At 45.4% G+C, this 20619-nt stretch overlaps 1 protein-coding gene across 4 annotated transcripts in view; it reads left to right on the forward strand.

Moving 5' to 3' along the window:
• CC2D2A (coiled-coil and C2 domain containing 2A) overlaps positions 1–20619 on the forward strand; it is a 136520-nt gene that overhangs the window by 1403 nt on the left and 114498 nt on the right. For 2 of the 4 annotated variants that reach the window (XM_059381164.1, XM_059381168.1), the window contains exons 2-4: positions 4213–4271; positions 6246–6329; positions 8207–8333. In XM_059381164.1, the coding sequence (XP_059237147.1) occupies positions 4233–4271; positions 6246–6329; positions 8207–8333 (250 nt within the window). In that variant the 5' untranslated portion in view covers positions 4213–4232. Of the gene's footprint in view, positions 1–4212; positions 4272–6245; positions 6330–6537; positions 6789–7213; positions 7279–8206; positions 8334–20619 lie in introns of those variants that run through there. The other 2 variants (XM_059381167.1, XM_059381166.1) reach the window with 2 other exon arrangements.

Raw genomic sequence — 20619 nt, forward strand, 5'->3', positions numbered from 1 at the left:
GATGGGGGGAAAGCAAGGACCTTGGGTTTTGGAGCCGGGAGGTTGAAAGTGGGAACCAAAGATAGTAATGAGGAACTTCAATGCCACCTCTGTTCTTTCTTACGGGTCCCTTTCTGTCCTCTGAGCTCTTTTTTCATCTCCACTTCTATCTTTTACTTTCCCTCTATAACATCACCTTTTCTTAATAATAACACTTGCCAATCTCCAGATCCTAGTCCATGCTAGGTATTTTACCCACACACTCTTATCATCTAGTCCTTCTAGAATCATCAGGAGGTAAGAATTAGCATCGCAAATTTACAGGAGAAGAAATGTGTCTCAGAGAGGTGATGGCATTGCCTTGAGATCACCCAGCTGATAAATAGAGCTGGAATGGGAACCCAGGTTCATATGTTTTACAAAGGTCTCAGTATTTCTATACACCCATGTTCGCACTGTTTTGGAATAGGACGCTCATACTATGTTATTCTTTAAGCAGCCCAAGGTGAGATGTAGTGCATCTTATATCATACACTTTCATTCTTTTCCCTGCGTCCTATAGAATTTGTCACAGTGTCCTCCGGTTATGACCCTGATCCACTCATGACCCTCAGAGACAGGGCATTTGTTTGGATGAAGGGATCAGTACTTCCCTAGAAAAATGCCTTTGGGTTTCTGCACTAAGTTAAATAAATCATTGACCTTAAGGAGCCAAAGCTCTTTCTCACTGGGAAAATACTCTGGAGTTTTCAACTGTGTATAGTTCCAGGATAGTGGACTAGCATACACTAGCCACTGATAGCTTTACAAAACCAGGAGTAAACGGTGAGACAGAGGGGAAGAGTGGCATGGGGAGCACCGTGGAATCACCAAGTCCTGATTCCGAATGTGACCTGTAATGACCATAATCTTGGACAAAGCATGTAACCTGTCAGAGGCTAACCTCAGGAGAAGCTTTTGTCCCTCACATGGGAACGGAACGGTCGTAAGGTCTGGGGGTATCGTACATCTGGAGATAGCACGAAGTCAGTCTGCAGTAAACCATGGCTCTTATTTTGATGATGCCAATAGGAATATACTAACACGTGCTCAATGCAGTTGGTGATGACAGGCTGCATATTAAAGTCAGGCGGTATTGATTGATTGATCTTTTCTTAGGAACCGTGCTCATGAAAAATAAATTTTGATGTCAGTTGATTTCCTGAGAAACTCATTCAAAGGTAATGATCAGGAAAGAATGAGGAGAAAAAAATCAACTCCGTTACATTTTTCACTTTTACTTCTATTTGTTTCGTATCTAACTTTTTTGTGTGTATTTATTGAGAATGAATCTTTCTTTCCTAAAATAAATCACAGTTCTTTTTTTCCAGCTCATAATTACCAGAGTTGTTCACTAGAGAGTTTTGTGTCCTTCGGCATTCTGTTCTTGTTTTCTGCCCCTTGTTCTGTCGGGATCACCTCCTCGGTCCTTTTCTTTTCTGAGCTGCTGTCATCAGCTTCCTTCTGCTATTTCTGGGAGCCTGTGAGGAGGTCTGGAAGGGAGACCTCAGATTTTCAGATGCGTTGTGTCCCTTAAATATGCTAATTCCCCATCAGGGTCAGGGCAACCTTGGACACCTCAGATGAGCTGCTTAAATGACAGGGCCCAGCTGAGATTTGGATCCTGGGATATTAGGAAGGGCTTATGATTCATCAGCCCCAGTCGTTCTCCACCGTGTTCTCCCATTTGATCCTCTGGCAGCCCAGAGAGGACAGTGAAGATTTAAAAGGGCTCCAGAAGGTGGCCACAGGAGACACCGCCAATAAATAGTGATTCAGTCATTCATTTGAAACACATTTATTGAATGTCTACAGTGTGCCATACTCTTAGGTTCTGGGCATAAACAATGAACAAATGTCCCCGCCCTCGTGCAGCTTATATTCTAACAGGAATGGACAGATAATAATAAATAAATATGTAGAGTGGCAATAAATATTATGGAAAAAGAAATCATTATAAGGTAGTTAGGGAGTCCCAGGAGGGTGATGGAGGCAGGTTATCATTGTATTATGAGTTTTCTGGGAGGCCTTCTCTGAAGGGTCTCTGTAAGGTCCTGAAGGAATTAAAAGAGACAAAGAGCTATGCGGTTATCTTGGGCAAGAGAGTTTTAGGCAGAGGAAACGGCAAGTACAAAGGCCCTGAGGCCAGAGGAGTCCAATGCAGATCATACAGAGCCCTGTAGGCAACTTAAAGGGTTTGGAATTTTACTCTGTTGAAAAAAGGAAGTCATTGGATTTTGAGTACAGGAAGGACATGATTGCGCTGGAATTTTAAACAATTCACCCGCTTGGAAGAACAAACTGGATGAGCAAGGTGGGAAGCAGAGAGATTAGAAGGGTCTTAGAAGAAGCCATGTGAGAGACAGCGGTGCCTGACCAGGATGAGAACAGTAGAGTGTTTAGAGGTGAATTGGGGTGCTTAGAAGTGCTTAGAGGTTCTCAGAGATTGTTCTCAATGTAACTTGAAGGCAAAGCTGGCAGGATTTCCATGAATTGCATGTAGTGTGACGTGTGAGAGTCACAGAGGAGTCAAGGAATCCAGGGCTTCTGGCTTAAGACGAGTGAGTTCTGTCTGTTGCAACAAGGAAGATTGCAGCACAAGCAGAGCAGGGGGTCATGAGATGGAGCTTCACCTGGGGCATGTTAGGCCAAGTGAAGGTATCCATCGAGCATCTAGATATTTGAGTCTGGAGCTCTGGGTGGGGAGTGTCAGTAGACAGGCAGCATTTAAAGCCAAGAGACAGAGTAAGGAGATGAGTAGGGCAAAGCAGAGCCCCATGCATGGTCTTCTGGGAGATGCAGACAGGTACAGAGAAGTCTGGGAGCCTGAGGGATGTAGGAGGAACGTCAAGAAAGAACACATCACAGAAGCCAAGTGAAGAAACTACTTCAAGAAAAAAGGAGGTGATGGGTCACTTTTGTTACTAAATGCCTCTGAGGGTCGAATAAGATGAGCACTAAGGATTGATCATTAGATGTGGCAAAGCAGGGCCACTGGAGACCCGGACAAGAGGAGTTCCAGGGAGTGCTGAGCCCAGCAAACTGACTCAGAAAGAGGGTTTGAGAAGTTTTCCTGTAGAAGGCTGTAAAACTGAGCACTAGGTAGAAAGAGAAGTGAAGTCCAGAGAGAGCCCTTTTTTTTTTTTTTTTTTTGAAGATTTATTCATTTATTTGAGAAAGAGAGAGAGAGCACACACACAGAGGAAGAGGAAGAAGCAGGTTCCGCATGGAACAGAGAGCCCAATGCAGGGCTCAGTCCCAGGACCCTGGGATCATGATCTGAGCAAAAGGCAGATGCCCAACTTACTAAGCCACCCAGGCACCTCCAGAAAGAGCTCTTTTAACGAAGGGGCCAATTGGGGGAGCCTGGGTGGCTCCGTGGGTTAAGCCGCCTTCGGCTTGGGTCATAATCTCTGAGTCCTGGGATCCAGTCTCTGCTCAGCAGGGAGCCTGCTTCCTCCTCTCTGCCTGCCTCTCTGCCTGCTTGTGATCTCTCTCTCTCTGTCAAATAAATAAATAAAATCTTTTAAAAGGGGGGGGGGCAATTGCAACACTTTTTTTTCATGGAGGGAAATGAGCCAATATAGCAGGAAGACGTAATTATTCAGAGGAAAGGGCAAAATTGTCAATTCAAGGTCCCAGAGGAGGGTTGGGGCCTGGTGCACAGGGTGAGGTCCCAGCCTCGATGGGAGCAGGGACGGGCTCGGCAGTGAGTGGAAGCAAAAGAGGGTGGGAGAGGGGCAGGAGGTGGGGAGAGCCCCGCAGGTGTCATGTCATCTCTCTTTCCAGTGAACTGAGAATCAAAGCCAAGAAAGGAGAGTGAGCCTGGGTTGGGGAGGTGGGGTTTGAGGGGAAAGGGGAAGCTGTGGACTGGATGGCCACCAGGAGCCTCTGACTCCAAGGGCAGAACTCTTTCTCACTTCCACCTGCTTCACAGTGGTGCCAGGTTCATGGTTGGGCTCATTGCTGGGCTTATGGGGTCAGAAGGATCTAGCATTCTTTATTTTCCTCTGGGGTTCGTTTACACCAATCTCGGTCTGCAAGCACATATCCCTTGGGAATGAAACATTTACTCAGCTCTAACACTTCATTGACCATCGAGGTCAGCTTTCTATTTATGGATAGGAAGAATGATGTTTCACTGATTTTCAAAGGTCTGACTTCTTTGTTTTCTGTGTTTTTCCTCCTGTCCAGGAACTGCCATTGCAGCCAAAATGAATCCCAAGGAAGAAAAAGTAAAAATAATCACAGAGGTAAGTGGTTGCTTGGATGTTCCCCTAAAGGTATGTTTGTGTGGGCACTGCATTCGTGTCGCACGTGTTTGTGAGTGAGGACGTTAGGTCAGCAACAAGCATTTTCTGCACACAGGCTGCATGCAGAGGGTCCTAAGCCAGGCACGTGGTGGGGATGGGGGCTGAGGTGTAGGAAATGCATCCTTGCGGGCTGTCTGTGAATGCTCTGGGCTGCTTGGTCTCCATTTCATGAATTCCGACGCACAGCCATTTTGAGTTATCACCTGCAGCTGAGTCAGCTCCACTGAAGCACATTGATTTGCAGAGAAATTCAGAGTGAAGGTAATAATCATAGATTATAACCACTAATGAAATCTTCTGTCACAAGGACTCCTGCAATTTCCAACCCATCATGTACAAAACATCATTGAACACGATCTAGGACAGAGAAGGAAGACCATCTCCTGTTAGGAGACCATAGACCTCTGAATGGAGAAGCTACTGCCCTAAAGCCTATCTTCTTTCCTAGCTCCAAGGCTCACTGACTTGAAACCACAGAGGCAGAAATGGAGAAAATAGGCTGTTTTCTACTGAGGACTTCTGAAGCCAGAAGGAGCTAGCTAAAACCAAGCAGGTTTGCTTGAAGCCAATTCTGACAAACCACATCAGCTTATGCATTCATGCAACAAACATTTATAGTGCCTCTGGTCTCTGGGGTTACAGCAACAAGCAAAACCCTGTGCCTTCATGGAGTTTCTGTTCTACCTGATTTGTAGTCCTACTAGACAGTTTCCCACTGACAGAGAATCAAAACATTATTGGCAAGCAAGCAAACAAAAAACAATTAAACCAAAACAAAACCCAAATTTTCCACAGATCTGTTCTAAGCCAGTGAGAGCTTAAACATGAGTTAAGGGCATATTTGCACATCTCAGTCTTACCAATATCCTATAACCCAAGTTGGCCAACTCCTAAGATAAGAATACCCCCTACCTGGTGGCCCTGAGTCATGAAGCCCCGGTGAGAATGGGACTTGCACCTAGATGATGAGTGAGGGAGATCAGGTCCCTTGGACAAAAGAGAGCCCAAGCTCTGAACATTCGCTGGTTAGGACCTCAGTTCCCTCCACTAACCGAAGTTCTTGCCATCTCTAAGCTCGATGACCAAGGGCAGGGATGTGAAATTGGAGGCTGTCTCAGCAACGAAAATCCCAGTTTCGTTTTGAACACCTTTCTAATGACTTCGGTATAAACGGATGAGGTTCCGGGTTTACCTTGCAACCTCGCTCACATTCAGAGGTGTTTGTAGCCCAGTTTATAAAACACTAGAACCAGAGAAGTTTAAAGCTTGAACACTTCTGAGCATTCAGCTCTACCATTTTATAAGTAAAACTTTAGAAAGCGCAACGTGGAAAAAGAGAACAAAGTTTGCACTGTGAAAGAGTTTCTCTGTTTTCAAAAAGACCTGCAAACATTTTTTTAAAATTGAAACCCCATGTTGATTGGACATGTATCTTCATTATTCCTGACCTGAGACTGAGACTAAGGGTGCAGAGGAGCCCAGCCCTTGGAACCCCAGGTCTGATTCTGATGTTATCCTGTGCTCCTCTGGACACACCTGCTATCCTGGCAGATTCACTTGTCTTTGGCCATCATTAGATCATGCGTTTTGAGGTAATGGGGTCTCTCTGGAAACACAGTGACGTCCTATGCACAAATGAGGATCTGGGACAGTGGAGGCTCCAACAACACCCCATTTATGACGTTTCCATTTGGATACAACTTTTCAAGACCATGACTATTTTGAGAAGAGTGGATGCTGGTGGCTGCTCAAACCATGGCAGCTGTCCCTTTGCTCACATTCAAGTTTTGGGGAGGGACAAGATGGCTATTTTAATGTTAATACCTAAAATGCCCCCTCCCTGCCTTACTGGGTTTTGTTTCCCAACTGACAGGGGGACCAAGTGATGACTCTTCCCTTTGCATTTTTTCAAAGGAGTTCATCGAAAACGATGAGGACACAGGTGTGGGAAGGCAGAAGAAGACCTCAAAGACTGCAAGACAAAAAAGAAAGAAACAGGTAGGTAGGGCTAGGGAGCAGGTGTCTGTGCATCAGACTAGTTAGCAAGATGCTCCCACCTGCAGGGGACCACACCTCCTTCTGAGGGTGCCCCCTGGAAAAGGCAGGGATGCGGATGAAAGGTGCAGAGTGTAGGACCTGTGTGGGGCCTCACAGGTGACCCTCATAAGGAGGCCCTGGTCGATAATCTGAGCGTTTTCCTTCTGAGGTTCCTCAGGTCTCCTGAGAGAAAGCCAGAGAAGAGGGAAGGCGGAGTCTTTTGAGAGGCCGTGAACTGAGGCTGGCGATAGATGGCAGTGCAGGATTACGAATCCTGGGGAATTCCCCCTTTCTCCAATTTCAAATACCAATTCAGCTGCGGTCTAAACCAGCAGGCCCCCCACCCCCCAGCTCTCCTCCACAAGAGTGACGCTCCTGGTCTGGGAGCATCCATCCCCCAGCAAGACCAGCGTTCTCAAGGTAAATAAATCCCCGTGCTCAGGAACCCCTTTCCTCAGAGAAAAGGGAAGCAGGGAAGTTCTTCTGGAGCGGCAGTTTTCTTGGAAAAATGGAGATCCCAGCAGGGGAGGGAAGAGAGAGAGCGCCATTTTGAGCCAGCGGCCACGTGATGGGACTGCCTAGAGAGGGTGGCTGGGAGGTGGGGAGGACACCAGGGGATCGAAGTCTGGGAGAAACACCCTCTCTCCACCGGCCCCCACCCCTACCCAGCACACTCCAGCTGGGAGGGGCTGAGAGGCGACCTCTGCCTCTCCTGCAGCTGGGATGGAGCAGCCCAGGGGAGGACCAGGGCGCGGGAGGCAGGCGCTGCCAGCCACGTGGCTGGTCTCTCTGGCCACTGAGGGAGCTTTAACCCCTTCCTACAGGATCCCTCAGAGGCTCTGCAGCCAGGGCAGGGGACCCAGCACAGACAGAAAGAATGCAAGCCCTTAGCTCAAGGACCACAGGCACAGTGAGCAGGGGTGACAGGCGCGAACCAAGACAGGACCCGAAAAAGAAGGGATGGGAAGGAGAGCTTAATACCAGACTAGCAGACCACGGAGCAGGAGCAGTTTGAGCGGAGCAGGAGCAGTTTGAGCGGGGGCAGAGGTTGCGGGGGGGAGGGGGCATTGCCAGAAATCCAGAAGACTGTTTCTTAATGCCAGTGGCACTTCAGAATGGAATCTGGGAGGAATGTTGTTCTGGGAGGAAGGTTGTTGTTGTTTTTTTAGGATGGTGCCTCAGATCCAACCCACGCCACTCATTTAAATCAAAATGTCTGCGCTTTGCTCCTGGCCTGATACTTTGCAGCAAGCATCTCCATGAATGGGCTATTTTTATCTCCCTACTATAAGATGGGAAGGAAGGAAGCTAGGCAGTCAAGTAACTTGCCCAAAGTCCCAAGGTTCATCTGAGCTCAGAGGCAAGCCTTTGGCTCCAAAAGCCGTCACTCAGCCTTGGCCTCCACTGCCACCTCCCTGTACACCAGCCTCCCTTCCTCCTCGGGGAGCTGGGGAAGGAATCAAAGGCTATTCTTTGCCCTGAATCATCCGGGGACACTTTGGCAGCTGTTTCCAGATGATTTGGAGTCAGGATCACATAGTTTGGCCATAGCTTTTCTGCTTCCCTTTTCTACCCAATTTCTGCAGAGCTCTGCACAGTATACATAGAAATAGTGGAAATATTTATTTTATGTGGGAGGCCTCGGTAATTTCACAAGAACCCTCTTAGACAAACTCAGGGTTGGCATCCCTTTTCTGACGCAGGTGACAGGACCACGGATATCTAGATCTGAATAGTATTGGAGTCTTTCTCCTCGATGAGTGACCCACCTCATCCCCAGATAGGATCTAAGTCAATAGAAGCCCTGGGAGTAACCATCTCTAACCTTGTGCCCACAGCTGCCCACTGCTGGTGGCCCCGAGGAAATGGTGTCTGAAAATCCCCACTTGGGTGACCAGCAGGAGCCCATGCAGGAAGATTCTGACACTCGGCCCCTGAGCATAACAAGCCGTCGTGGCCCACGGAGTAAGTGTCCCCACATCAAGTTCAGCCAGTATTAATTAATTGCTTACTGTGATCAGCACAGAGCCATATGGGAATTTTTAATGGGTCGTATTTCTCATTCATGGCCGCCACCTCTCCACCCACTTTACCCCAACTCTGTGGATAATTTTCTAGGTTAGCATCTGTCTGGGAGACAAGACACATAGCTTCAGGACATGTTTATATAGCCGCATGTGTTTGTAAGTATTACTTGAAATAGGAATAGTAACAGGTGTTCAAATTTGTAGAAATTCAAGGGAGGGTGAATGGTTAGGAAGCCACCCAAGCTCAAGAAGTGGGCCTTGAATCAGATGTTGCAAGACTCCAGGGAACTTGGGAGGGTCTCAATGGTCTTGGCCCTCGGGGACCCCTACACACACACATGCATATTCTTCCCCCTTCCAAGAACCTCCACTACCAAGGACATCATTAATTAGCTGCTCAATTGTAGAGAAAAGGGTTATCCCTTGCTTATGGCTTTTCATGAGAAGTGGATTAGACTACAGGAGAAGGTGTGGAACACTTTTCAGTTGTTAATCATTACACAATTGGTTACCCTGTCTCCCTGCAGCAGGGCTGAGGAAAAAAGTCACTATTAGAAACCAGAGGGCTTTGGAAGCAAACCCATCCGAAGTCCAACCCTAAGAAAAATGTGGTTCCCATCTAAGAGCGATGATATCATAGGACTGTTACAAATTAGGAAAACAGAACCAAACTTTATCCCATAGAGTCACTTTTCTTTCGAAATGCTCAAAATTACTCGTTATTGAAGATTACAACTTGTCATAGTTCAGGCTACCACAATAAAATACCATAGCCCAGGTAACTCAGACGGCTATGTTCTTGTAATTCTGGAAGCTGGAAGTTCAAGCCAGGGTGCCTGGGTGGTGGGTTTCCTGCAAGGCCTCTCTTCCTGCTTTAGACACTCAGGTGTCTGAGTTTATAAGGACACGAATCCTACTTATCAGGGTCTCACTGTGTAACTCCATTTAACCTCCATTACCTCCTCAGAGGCCCTCTCTCCAAATATGGTCACATAAGGAGCTAGGGCTTCAACATAAGAATTCTTCAGAGACACAATTCAGTCCATAGCATAACTATTGGATAATTAAGTAGTTATTTTTATATTTTATATTTTTTAAGATTTTATTTATTTATTTATTTATGAATTGAGAGACAGAATGTGTGCACATGTGAGGGTGTGTGGGGCAGAGGGAGAGAATCTTCAGCAGACCCCATGCCCCGTGCGGAGCTCAGCTAGGGCTCGATCCCACAACCCTGAGATTCCAACCTCAGCCACAACCTAGAGCTGGATGCTCAACCCAATGAACCACCCACGTGTCCCATTTAGTAGTTATTTTTAAATCAAGGGAAAAAGGGTCAGAGAGGTTGGCCAATAATAAAACTCTTCTTCTAAGATTTTATTTATTTATTTGAGAAAGAGTGAGAGAGAGAGCATGAGTGGAGAGAGGGAGAAGCACACTCCCCGCTGAGCAGGGAGCCCTATGCCGGGCTCCATCCCAGGACCCTGAGATCATGACCTGAGCTGAAGGCAGACACTTAACCTACTGAGCCACCCAGTCTCTTAATAAAAAGTCAATTCGTTCCTTATTCCTAAAATAGGAAAATTACTATTTACTATCATGGGAGTGGTTGTGAGGATGAAATTTTAAAAAGGCATGTACGTACTTTAAATAGCATGCACAGTAACAAATACACTAGCATATTACATAGATAATGCACAGTGACTCAGCTTTTCTACACCTAAGAGACTTTTGGACTTTGCATTAGTCCAAAAGTTAAAAATTTTTAAAGGCTCTCCTTCTGATTTGGAGAAAAGGAGATCAGTGGAAAGCTAAGATGTGCCTGCCTGAACAAGGTCATGACGAGCGGGTGTCTGGACATCCCTGGGTAGCTAACACTGTTGTTAGTTGGCAGCACAAGTGGGCCAAAAGGTAAAGAAAACAGCCCTATGAGTGAGCTGGGGGCACCTGGTGGGTAAAAAGCCTGGGGGGCCAGGCATGCATCGGAAACGAGAGGCCAAGATGAGCAGAAAGCCAGCCATGGGTCAAGATCGCAGGACAGATCTCGTTCGTGACACCAACACACAGTAAAGCAAGAGACAGATGAGGGACTGGCGTTGACAAGAGCCATGAGAAATACAGCAAAGACTCTGGGCTGAAGCAGGGCCAGGGGCACCACGGAGCGACAGAGGAACACATGCTGAAGGGTGTGTAGGAGTCATGAGGGAGTGTTGGTGGAGGAGGCATCCAGACAGATAGCTTGGAAACACATAAATGTGAGCAGAAAAACATGCACGCTGAGCTAGGTAGAGGCAGCCTGGGAAATCACATACCTCTGCCTTTTGTTACAAGTATAGCATTGAGTCCAGCCTACTATCAAGGGGAGGGACATCAGGCTTCCCCTTTAAAGAGAGGTGTGTCTGTTGGAAAAATTTATGGACATATTTTTAAGCCACCATGTTCATCTTTCTTTAAAACTCTGTAGGCTGCTTTCCTACTCAGAAGTCTGTGATGAGCATCACATAAAATCCACACTCCTTCTTTGTTCTGGGTCCCAAGACCCTATGTTCTCTGCTGTTTCCTCTCCTCTCCCATCTGTCCCCACCTACATGACTGTGTGCTGACCTCAGAATGCCTCGTGACCACCTGTGCATCCCAGGCTTTGGTTCCCCCTCAAGGAAAGCTCTCCACCCATGCCTTCTGCAACCTTGGGGCACAAGGGCCAGGAAGTTGTAGCAATGAAGACCATAGTCTTTGGGGTCAAATGAGTGAGGGTACCAATCTCTACCTGTCTGTTTCTTACTCGCTTGGGCAATTTCCCCCCCAGCTCTCTAAAATTCAGTTTCTTTATTTGCAAAGTGAGGACAAGAACAGAATACCTTAATACCTCCAAAGAGTTTGTATTCCAGTTGGGGGGTGAGAGGGAAAAAGAGAATGTGAGTTAGGCATGATGGAGATACAGTATGGCAGTCTGTGGGAAGTGCGGCAGAGGCAGGTAAAGACCAAGCTGGCCTAGAAGCAGTGGGTGTCAGGGAGGGCTGCTATTTTTTGAAGGGTCGTCAGGGGAAGGCCTCTCCAGTCCGACCGTGTTTGAGCAGAGGCTTGGAGGAATATGGAAGATCCCTGAGAAAAGTGCTCTTTTTTTTTTTTTTAAAGATTTTGTTTATTTATTTAAGAGAGAGCATGAGTGGGGAAGGAGCAGAGGGAGAGGAAGAAGCAGGCTCCAGTAGGGAGCCCGATGTGGGAATCAATCCGGGGAGCCCAGGATCATGACCCAAGCCGAAGGCAGATGCTGCTTACCTAACTGAGCCACCCAGGCACTAATAGAAAAGAGCTCTTAATGCAAGAGTGTGCTCAGTATGGTTACAGCACAGCAAGGACCAGGACCCCCTGGTTGACAGAGTGAGCAAGGAGGAAAAATAGGAAATGAGACCAGAAGGGAGGAGCCTGTGGGCCCCTACACTTTCAGTCCCCGTGAGATGAGGGCTGCCAGAGGGTCTGCTCTGACTTAAGGCTGCAAGATGCCATGTTAAGCGGTTGACTCTGGAAGGTGCGAGAACAGAATACAGACGAGGCAAAGAGCAAGGGTGAAACCCAAGAGAGTGGTGGTGGCGACTGGGACCAAGGTAGCAGTGAAAGAGGTGAAAAGAAGGGGTGAGATTCAGGGCCTCTGGAAGGGAGAAGCAGCAGGGTTTCTGCCTGAACTGAACAGGAGTTTTGAAAGCGAGGCAGATGATGTCAGCTTTGTAACTTGAGCAACTGGGAAAAGAGAGTTGCCATTGACAGAGGGGAAAGATGGCAGAAAGATGGGTTTGGGGTAAATTAGCGAAGGACTTGCAAAGTGTGAGATGTCCACTGGATATCCGAGTGGAGTTGGAGATTGGGGTCCGGAAGTTGGGCAGGCCTTTGCTGACCGTCTGTCTAAAAGAGAACTTTCCCACCTCCTCCTATTCTCTCCTCCCCCTGGTTTTCCTCTAGAGCCCTCATCACCCCCTGGCATGCTCCAGGCAACTGTTTGCTGACTGTCCCTGAGAGCAGGACTGAGTCTTCTCCATTCATGGCTGACCCTAACCCCCTAACCCCAGTGCCCAGAGCAGTACTCGGGCCAGGCTAGAGGCTCAGTGACATTTGTTGGACAGTCTGGCCTGGGCATACCAGCCAAAGCCTCAGACAGAACCCTGTCAGACTTTGTGGGAGAAGCAGAGGATGAGGAGGTGACAGTTATAAAAATGAGTGTTAGAGTATAAGAGGAACAGGGCCTAGGGGCGCAGGGTTCCACCATGAGTTCAAGTAGGCTGGCTGCTCTAGGGAGAGAGGAGTTTCCAACCCTCAGGCACATTTTCTCCTCAACGCCTTTTAGTACGTTTTCCAAGCAGAATAGGAAATACAAACTTATTTTCTCTGCTCACAGTTCTTTAGCCCATCTATTAAGGCTTTACGTGTCTGGTTATCAAAATAACTTTTGATATTCTCAAAAGAAATCAAATGTCACCAAGGCAAGTGCCAAGTCCTTAAGATCGTAAACGTAAGACCCTTTGGGGCTTCTGTTTTTCATTATGAAAATTCAAACATGCACAGAATTAAATAAAATTCAGGGAACCAGGGAACCTGGTTGGCTCAGTCAGTAGATCATGGCACTCTTGATCTCAGGGTTGTGAGTTCAAGATCCACAAGGGTGTAAAACTTACTTAAAAAAAAAATCCAGTGAACCTCATATGCACCACACCAGATTCAAGGATTAATAAGATTTTGCCATGTTTAAGTAGCACCTTTCTCTCTCTCTCTCTTTTTTGTCTTTGCCGGAATATATATAAATTGTGGTTTAAAAATAAAACCCATAAAATTTGCCATCTTAATCTTTTTTTTTTTCTTTTTGAGGGAGAGAGAGAGAAAGAGCAGCAGAGAACACTGTACCTGTGCTCACGAGTCGGGGGAGGGGCAGAGGGAGAGAGAGAGAATATTAAGCTGGCTCCATGCCCAGCCCAATGCAGGGCTCAGTCTCACAACCCTCAGATCATGACCTGAGTCAAAATCAAGAGTCAGACACTTAACTGACTGAGACACCCAGGCACCCCAACCCATCTTAACCATTTTTTTTTATTTGACAGAGAGAGATCACAAGTAGGCAGAGAGGCAGACAGAGAGGAGGAAGCAGGCTCCCTGCTGAGCAGAGAGCCCAATGAGGGGCTCGATCCCAGGACCCTGGGATCATGACCTGAGCTGAAGGCAGAGGCTTTAAACCACTGAGCCACCCAGGCACCCCTCCATTTTTTTTTTAAAGATTTTATTTATTTGACAGACAGAGATCACAAGTAGGCAGAGAGGCAGGTAGAGAAAGGAGGTAGCAGGCTCCCCGCTGAGCAGAGAGCCCGATGTGGGACTCGATCCCACGACCCTGGGATCATGACCTGAGCCGAAGGCAGAGGCTTTAATCCACTGAGCCACCCAGGTGCCCCCATCTTAACCATTTTTAAATATACACTTCAGTAGAGGTAACTGTTCCATTTGTACAACAGATCTTTGGAACTCTTTCTTCTTGCAAAACCGAAACTCTATATTTATTAAACATGACTAACTCCCCATTTCTCCTCCCTTAGCCCTTGACAACCTCTATCCTCCTTTCTGATGAAATGAATTCAATTATTTTCGCCACCCCATGTAGGTAAAATCATCAGTATTTGTCTTTCTGACTGGCTCATTTCACTTAGCATAATGTCTTCAAGGTTCATCCACATGAGAGCATGTGATAGGAATCTGTTACTTTTCAAAGCTGAGTAGTATTTCATTATATCACATCCTGCTGATACATTCATCCTTTGTGGACATTTGAGTTGCTTCTGCCTCTTGGCTATTGTGAACAACATTATCAACATGAATGTGCAGATACATCTTCACGCTCCCACTTTCAATTCTTCTGGATATATTGCAAGAAGTGAATGCTGGTTCATAAGGTAGTTCTTTGCTTAATATTTTGAGGAACCAACATACTTTTGCATAGTGGGTGCATCGTTTGTATTTCCACCAACACTGCACAAGGTATCCAGTTTCTCCACATCCCTACCAACATTTGTTACTTTCTGTTTGTTTCTACACTAGCCATCTTAAGTGGATGTGAGCTGATCTCTCATTGAGGTTTTCATTTGCATTTCTCTGATGGTTAGTGATGTTGACCATCTTTTCGTGTGCTTATGGACCATTTGTGTATCGTGCTTGGGAGAAACATCTATCCTTTTCCATTTTCTTTTTTTTTTTTTCTTTTCCATTTTCTGATCAAGTTATTTGTTTGGGTGGTTGTTGTTAAGTTACAGACAGACTTTATGGATTCTGTATATCAACCCTTATCAGATACATGATTCGCAAATTTTTTCTCCCATTCCACAGTTTGCATTTTCATTCCATTGATTATGTCCTTTGATGCACAAAAGCTTTTAAGTTTGAGATTGTCCCATTTATCTGCTTTTGCTTTTATTGCCTGCACTTTTGGTGACTTAGCTCATAAGTCATTGCCAAATTCAGTGTCTTGAATCATTTCCTCTATGTTTTCTTCTAAGAGTTTTATAATTTTAGGTCTTACATTTGGATCTTTAATCCATTCTGAGTTTATTTTTTACGGTGTAAGGTAAGAATCCAAGTTCATTCTTTTGCATACGAATTGCCACTTTCCCAACATCGTTTGTTGAGGAAATAATTCTTTTCCCATTGAGTGTCTTGGCACCTTTGTTGAAGATCATTTGCCCATATGTGCAAATGCTTATTTCTGGGTTTTCTCTCTATTTCACCCAAAGACATAATGTCTGTCTTTATGCCGGTACCATACCATTTTGATTACTATAGCTTTGTAATATGTTTTGAAGTCAGGAAGTGTGAGACTTCCAACTCCGTTCTTTCTCAAAATTATTATGGCTATTTCAGGGTCTCTTAATATTTCATATGAATAGGGATGAATTTCTCTATGTCTGTGAAAAATGCCAGTAAGATTTTGATAAGGATTGCATTAAATCTGTAGATCATCTTGGGAAGTAATGACATTCAACCCATGAACATGAGATATCTTGCCATTTATTTGTGTCTTTAATTCCTCTCAGCAATGTTTCACAGTTCTCAGTGTACAAGTCCTTTGTGTCCTTGGTGAAGCTTATTCCTAAATATTTTATTCTTTTTCATGCTATTCTAAATGGAATTGTTTTCTTAATTTCTTAATTTTTAGCTTTTTTTGTTATTAGTGTATAGAAACACAACTGATTTTTCATATCAACTTTATATCCTCAATTTGGCTGAACAGTGTTTTTGTTTGGAATCTTCAGGGATTTCTATATGTAAGACCATGTCATCAGCAAACAGAGATAGTTTGATGTCTTCCTTTCCAAGTAGGAAACTTTTTTTTGTAACTTTTTTTTCTTGCTCTCTTATTATGTCTGAGCTGCTATAACAGCATACCATACACTGGATAACTTATAAAGAACAGAAATTTATTTCTCATAGATCTGGAGGCTGGCAAGTTCTAAATCAAGGCACTGGCAGATTTGGTGTTTCATAAGGAGGGCCTGTGTCCTGGTTCACGGATAGTTGTCATCTGGCTGTGTCCTTACACGGTGGAAGGTAGAAGGGAGCTAGTGCCTTATAAGGTCATGACCTCATAACCTAACTAGCTCCCAAAAACCTCAGTTCCAAATACCATCACACTGGGGCTAAATTATACTATAAGAATTTGGGGAGGACAGAAACATTCAGGCTATAGCACTTATCTAACAGCTCTGGCTAGGATTCCAGTGCCGAGTTGAATAAAAGTCGGGAGGGGAAGCATCCTTGCTTTGCTCCGGCTCTTAGAGGAGACACTTCAGTTGTCTACCACTGAGCGCGATGTTATTTGTGGGCTTTCATGTATGGCCTCTACTGTGTTGAGGTAGTTGCCTTTTATCCTCATTTTGTTGAATTTTTTTTTTTTATCATAAAAGGGTGTTAGATCTTGTCAAATGCTTTTTCTGCATCAGTTGAGGTGGTCTTGTGTTTTGTTTTTTTTTTTTTTTTCTGAGTTCTATTATGGAGGGGTATCATATGAATAGATTTTCATCTACTGAACCATCCTGCCACCTCCTGAGTTATACTTTGTGTGTAAGGATAAGCCCAACCTGGGCTGGGCTAATACTATGTGTCAGTGGATCGTCTCTCATGACCAGTTTATGAATACTGTTTACATTTTCCTGGGGGAATTCTCAGGTTCAGTGGTTTCCCTAGCCCCAACAAGACAATTCATGTTAACAATGCAATGGAACTTTTTAAACTCACGTAATTCTATTTATTTTCTTCCCTAAGCAGTCAGTAGTTTATCTGAGTCGTCCTCCGAATCACCCGGCCAAGATAGATAGACGATAGATAGATAGATAGATAGATAGATAGATAGATGGAAGATAGACAAGGTAGACAGACAGATGATAAAATTTGACAGTCTTGAACTCTGAGACCTTGAGAGCACATTCTGAGCCAAGTAGCAAGCTTTCTGATAGGATTTCTATCAAGATTCCTTATTCAATTTCCTTGCCCACATCCCGTTATATTGCCAAGGTATTAAGATAAATAAACATGTCAAGCCAGCAAACATTCCTTGAAGCCTATAGAAACTGCAGTCAGACCCGATACTACTGTTCAGACATTCAGTCATGGGACCTTGAGCAATAACCTAATCTTCCCAAGCCACAAGAGCCTCATTTATAAAATGGAGATCGTAAAAAACCTCCAGGTAATACAGCAGTTACAACAATGAAATCAGGAGAGACACAGAAAGCACCTGGGGAGGGGCTGGCACATACAAAGTAGTCTTCTTCAGCCAAAAGAAGAACTTGTTGCCAAATAACTAACAAAAATAATTACCTTTCTTGAGTGCAAAGGTCACTGCATGCATTACATCATGTAATTCCCACAACAGCACGATCATGAGGCATTGTTTCATCAGCTGGAAACCACGTTCAGGAAGAACTCCTTGCCAGAGGTGGTGGGGTCAGTCTGCAGACCTCTGGGCTCTTCATGGTCACAAAAATGGCATCACTTGACACAAATCACAACCCTGACTGGTCCTTAAAGCTAAGGGTTTGCAGTCGCCCACGAAAGTGCAATAACAATGCTGCGCCCAACACTGTCCGCAGTAGCTCCCAGACCCCCCGCATACTCTTCACACGGGGCGTAGAGACAGCTTGGAGCCTTCACAAGATTGTCACTCTGGCTCTGCCTCATTTTCTTCTACAAAAGAGTGTCACTTGGGTGAATCACCTACCTTACTCTCCCTACCTCAACTAACCCTTCTCTATTTAAATAAAGGTTTTGTTTATTGGTTTGTCTTAACCTCACGACTTACCTTTCAAAAATCAGTACATACACCACCTCATTTGGAAAGCTTCCCTGTGCCCCAGTGTGGGCTGAGTACACCTCCTCTGTGCTTCACGACTCCTGTGCCCATGCGAGTGTCTGGAGTCATCTTTTTTTGGTGCACAGCCTCTGCTCTCTACTGGACTACAAATTCTTGAGGGTAGAGACTGACTTTCAGGTCTGCCATCTGTAGGGCTGGTACCCAGACAGCACTCAACGATGCTTACTAAGCGGGCCTATCTGCTTTTTATTGCAAGGCCATGCTCTGGCTTAGGTATGCTCACCTTCCACACCCACAGCATCCTTCCCTCCAGGTCTGCTCTCCTGGACCCGGATCTTTGACTCCTTCTTACATTAACTTCTCAAACCTCTCATGGGTCTGGCCTCCCCTTGGTGCCAGCACCCCAGCTCCTCATCTTAAACCTACAAGCCTCTCTACATGATAGCATTCCTACAGGCCTCCAAGGGGTGTGAAAGTCAGACCGTATTCAAGTACTCAGATACCAGCACGCAGATTCTGCGGCCTCCCCCAATGCACCACGCACACGCTCAGAGGGGCCACCTCCCTGATTAACAGCAGCTTAAATCATGCAGTGAAAGGTTTGGCTCCTGATTTGCTATTCAAACATCCATACAGTCATGACATTCCAAATAAAGAAAGCACTTCACTGAACAGGCACCAGTTCCAAATCAAATAAACATCTAGAAAAAAAGTACACACATTTCCCCCATGATTCCAACTTGTACCGTCTCTTAAGGGAGTAACTATCAAATGTTAAGTAGTTTCTTATGAACATAAATTTCCTCATTACTGACATCTGTTTTCCATTCATTCGGGTTAGTTTCTCTGATTAAAGCATTATTTCAGAGCCAGTTTCTCAGTCGTAGAAACTTTTACCTTTCAATGCAGTAGAAATGCAGTAGAAACTTTGCATTCTCTGATGCAAAGGTAAAGAAGTAGATTGTTCATTTTAGACTTGCTTTTTAAAAGTCACCAAGCCATGGAGAGACTGACCCAGGAAAGATATGTCACAAAGGACAGTAGGTGACCCAGAGGAGACCTGGCTGAAAAAGCTGGGTCTTGGAAGTTACCTTGGAGTCTGGTAGCAAGAGAAGGGAAAGAACATTCTAGTCAGAACATACATGCTGGGGGATGAAGGAAAGGCCAGAAAGTTCACCAGCGCTGGTGTTCGTGACCTCACATGGTACTAAGGGTACCAAATTAAAGCACTAAAACAAGTATGAATAAATAGAACATTATATTCTGTAATTTTTTTTTGATATTATGATGTTTGACACCTGGGGGGGTGGGAACCCTTTCTGGGTTGAGAAGATTTGAGCCAGTTCTCAGAGATGACAAAGGACTCAGAGTGGAGGTTGCTTTTGAGATGCACACTGACCAATCCAGAGCCCACCTCTTTCTGGCGTAGAAAGCAATATTCCTCTGCCTGCATCATCCCAGGGTCAGGTACCAAGCAACTAGAGACACCACTATAGCTTATAGCCCCCTAGAAGATTCAAACTAGCCAGGCCTAAACTATTTATCCTGCCCTGCCTTGCCCTTCCCTGAGAAATCCCAATAAAGGCCACGGACAAAGGTCTCACCTTGCTCTTGTCTTCTACCTCCAGATCATGGTGGGGTCTTCCCGTGTGCCCTGCGTTGCATGCCATGCCTCCTAGTTCTAGAACTCAGGAGTATGAGGAGCTGTTTCCTGAGCCTCTCCTCTGTCTCTTGTGGCCCCCCTCACAGACCGCACCATAAGAGTACAACAAGTAGGAAGCATTTTCCAAAAGACTCCTTTAAGCAAAATGTCTCCCGAGTCATCCCTCCCCGTGTTCATGTCCAGCCTTGAACTCACTCCAGTCTAACTCACGTCCCCATTCCCCGTCGGCACTGCTCTTGTGGAAGGGGCCGGTGACTCCCCATTTGCCTAACTCACTGGTCAGTTGCCAATCTTTCCCTTACTGACTTTCAGCCCATTTGGTGTAGCTCACCACCACCCCTCCCTTCGCCCTTTGCTTCCAGTGATCCTCTTACTTCTCCCTCGTGGACTATCCCTCTCAGTGTCCTTGCTGGTTCTTATATCCCCAACCTCCAGGAACAGGCCTGGCCCTCTTTTCTTCCTCAATCCTCATTCTCTTGGTCATCTCAAGACTTGAAAACCCTGAAAATAGGGGTACCCTACGGCCCAGAAATTGCACTACTGGGTATTTATCCTAAAGATACAAAGGTAGTGATCCGAAGGGGCACATGCACCCAAATGTTTATAGCAGCAATGTACACAACAGCCAAACTATGGAAAGAGCCTAGATGTCCATCAACAGATGAATGGATAAAGATGTGGTATATATACACAATGGAATACTATGCAGCCATCAAAAAGACCCCAAAATCTTGCCATTTACAATGATGTGGATGGAACTAAAGAGTATTACTCTTAGTGAAATAAGTCAATCAGAGAAAGACAATTATCATATGATCTCACTGATATGAGGAATTTGAAAGGCATGGTGGGGGGTTCTGGGGAGTATGGAAGGAAAAAAAATGAAACAAGATGGGATCGGGAGGGAGACAAACCATTAGAGACTCTTAATCTCAGGAGACAAACTGAGGGTTGCTGGAGGGGTGAGGAGGGATAGGGTGGCTGGGTTATGGACATTAGAGAGGGTATGTGCTATGGTGAGTGCTGTGAATTGTGTAAGACTGATGATTCACAGACCTGTACCCCTAGGGCAAATAATACATTGTATGTTAATTTAAAAAAAAAAAGAGAGAGAGAGACTTGAAAACCTAACATATACCTATCAGGAATGTAACTGACCAGTCCCAAATGGTCATCTCTAGCCCAGGACTCCTTCAGACTAGATGGACAGCAACCTTCTAC

This window comes from Mustela nigripes, chromosome 1 (genome assembly GCF_022355385.1).
Source record: "Mustela nigripes isolate SB6536 chromosome 1, MUSNIG.SB6536, whole genome shotgun sequence".
NCBI classification, from domain to species: domain Eukaryota; kingdom Metazoa; phylum Chordata; class Mammalia; order Carnivora; family Mustelidae; genus Mustela; species Mustela nigripes.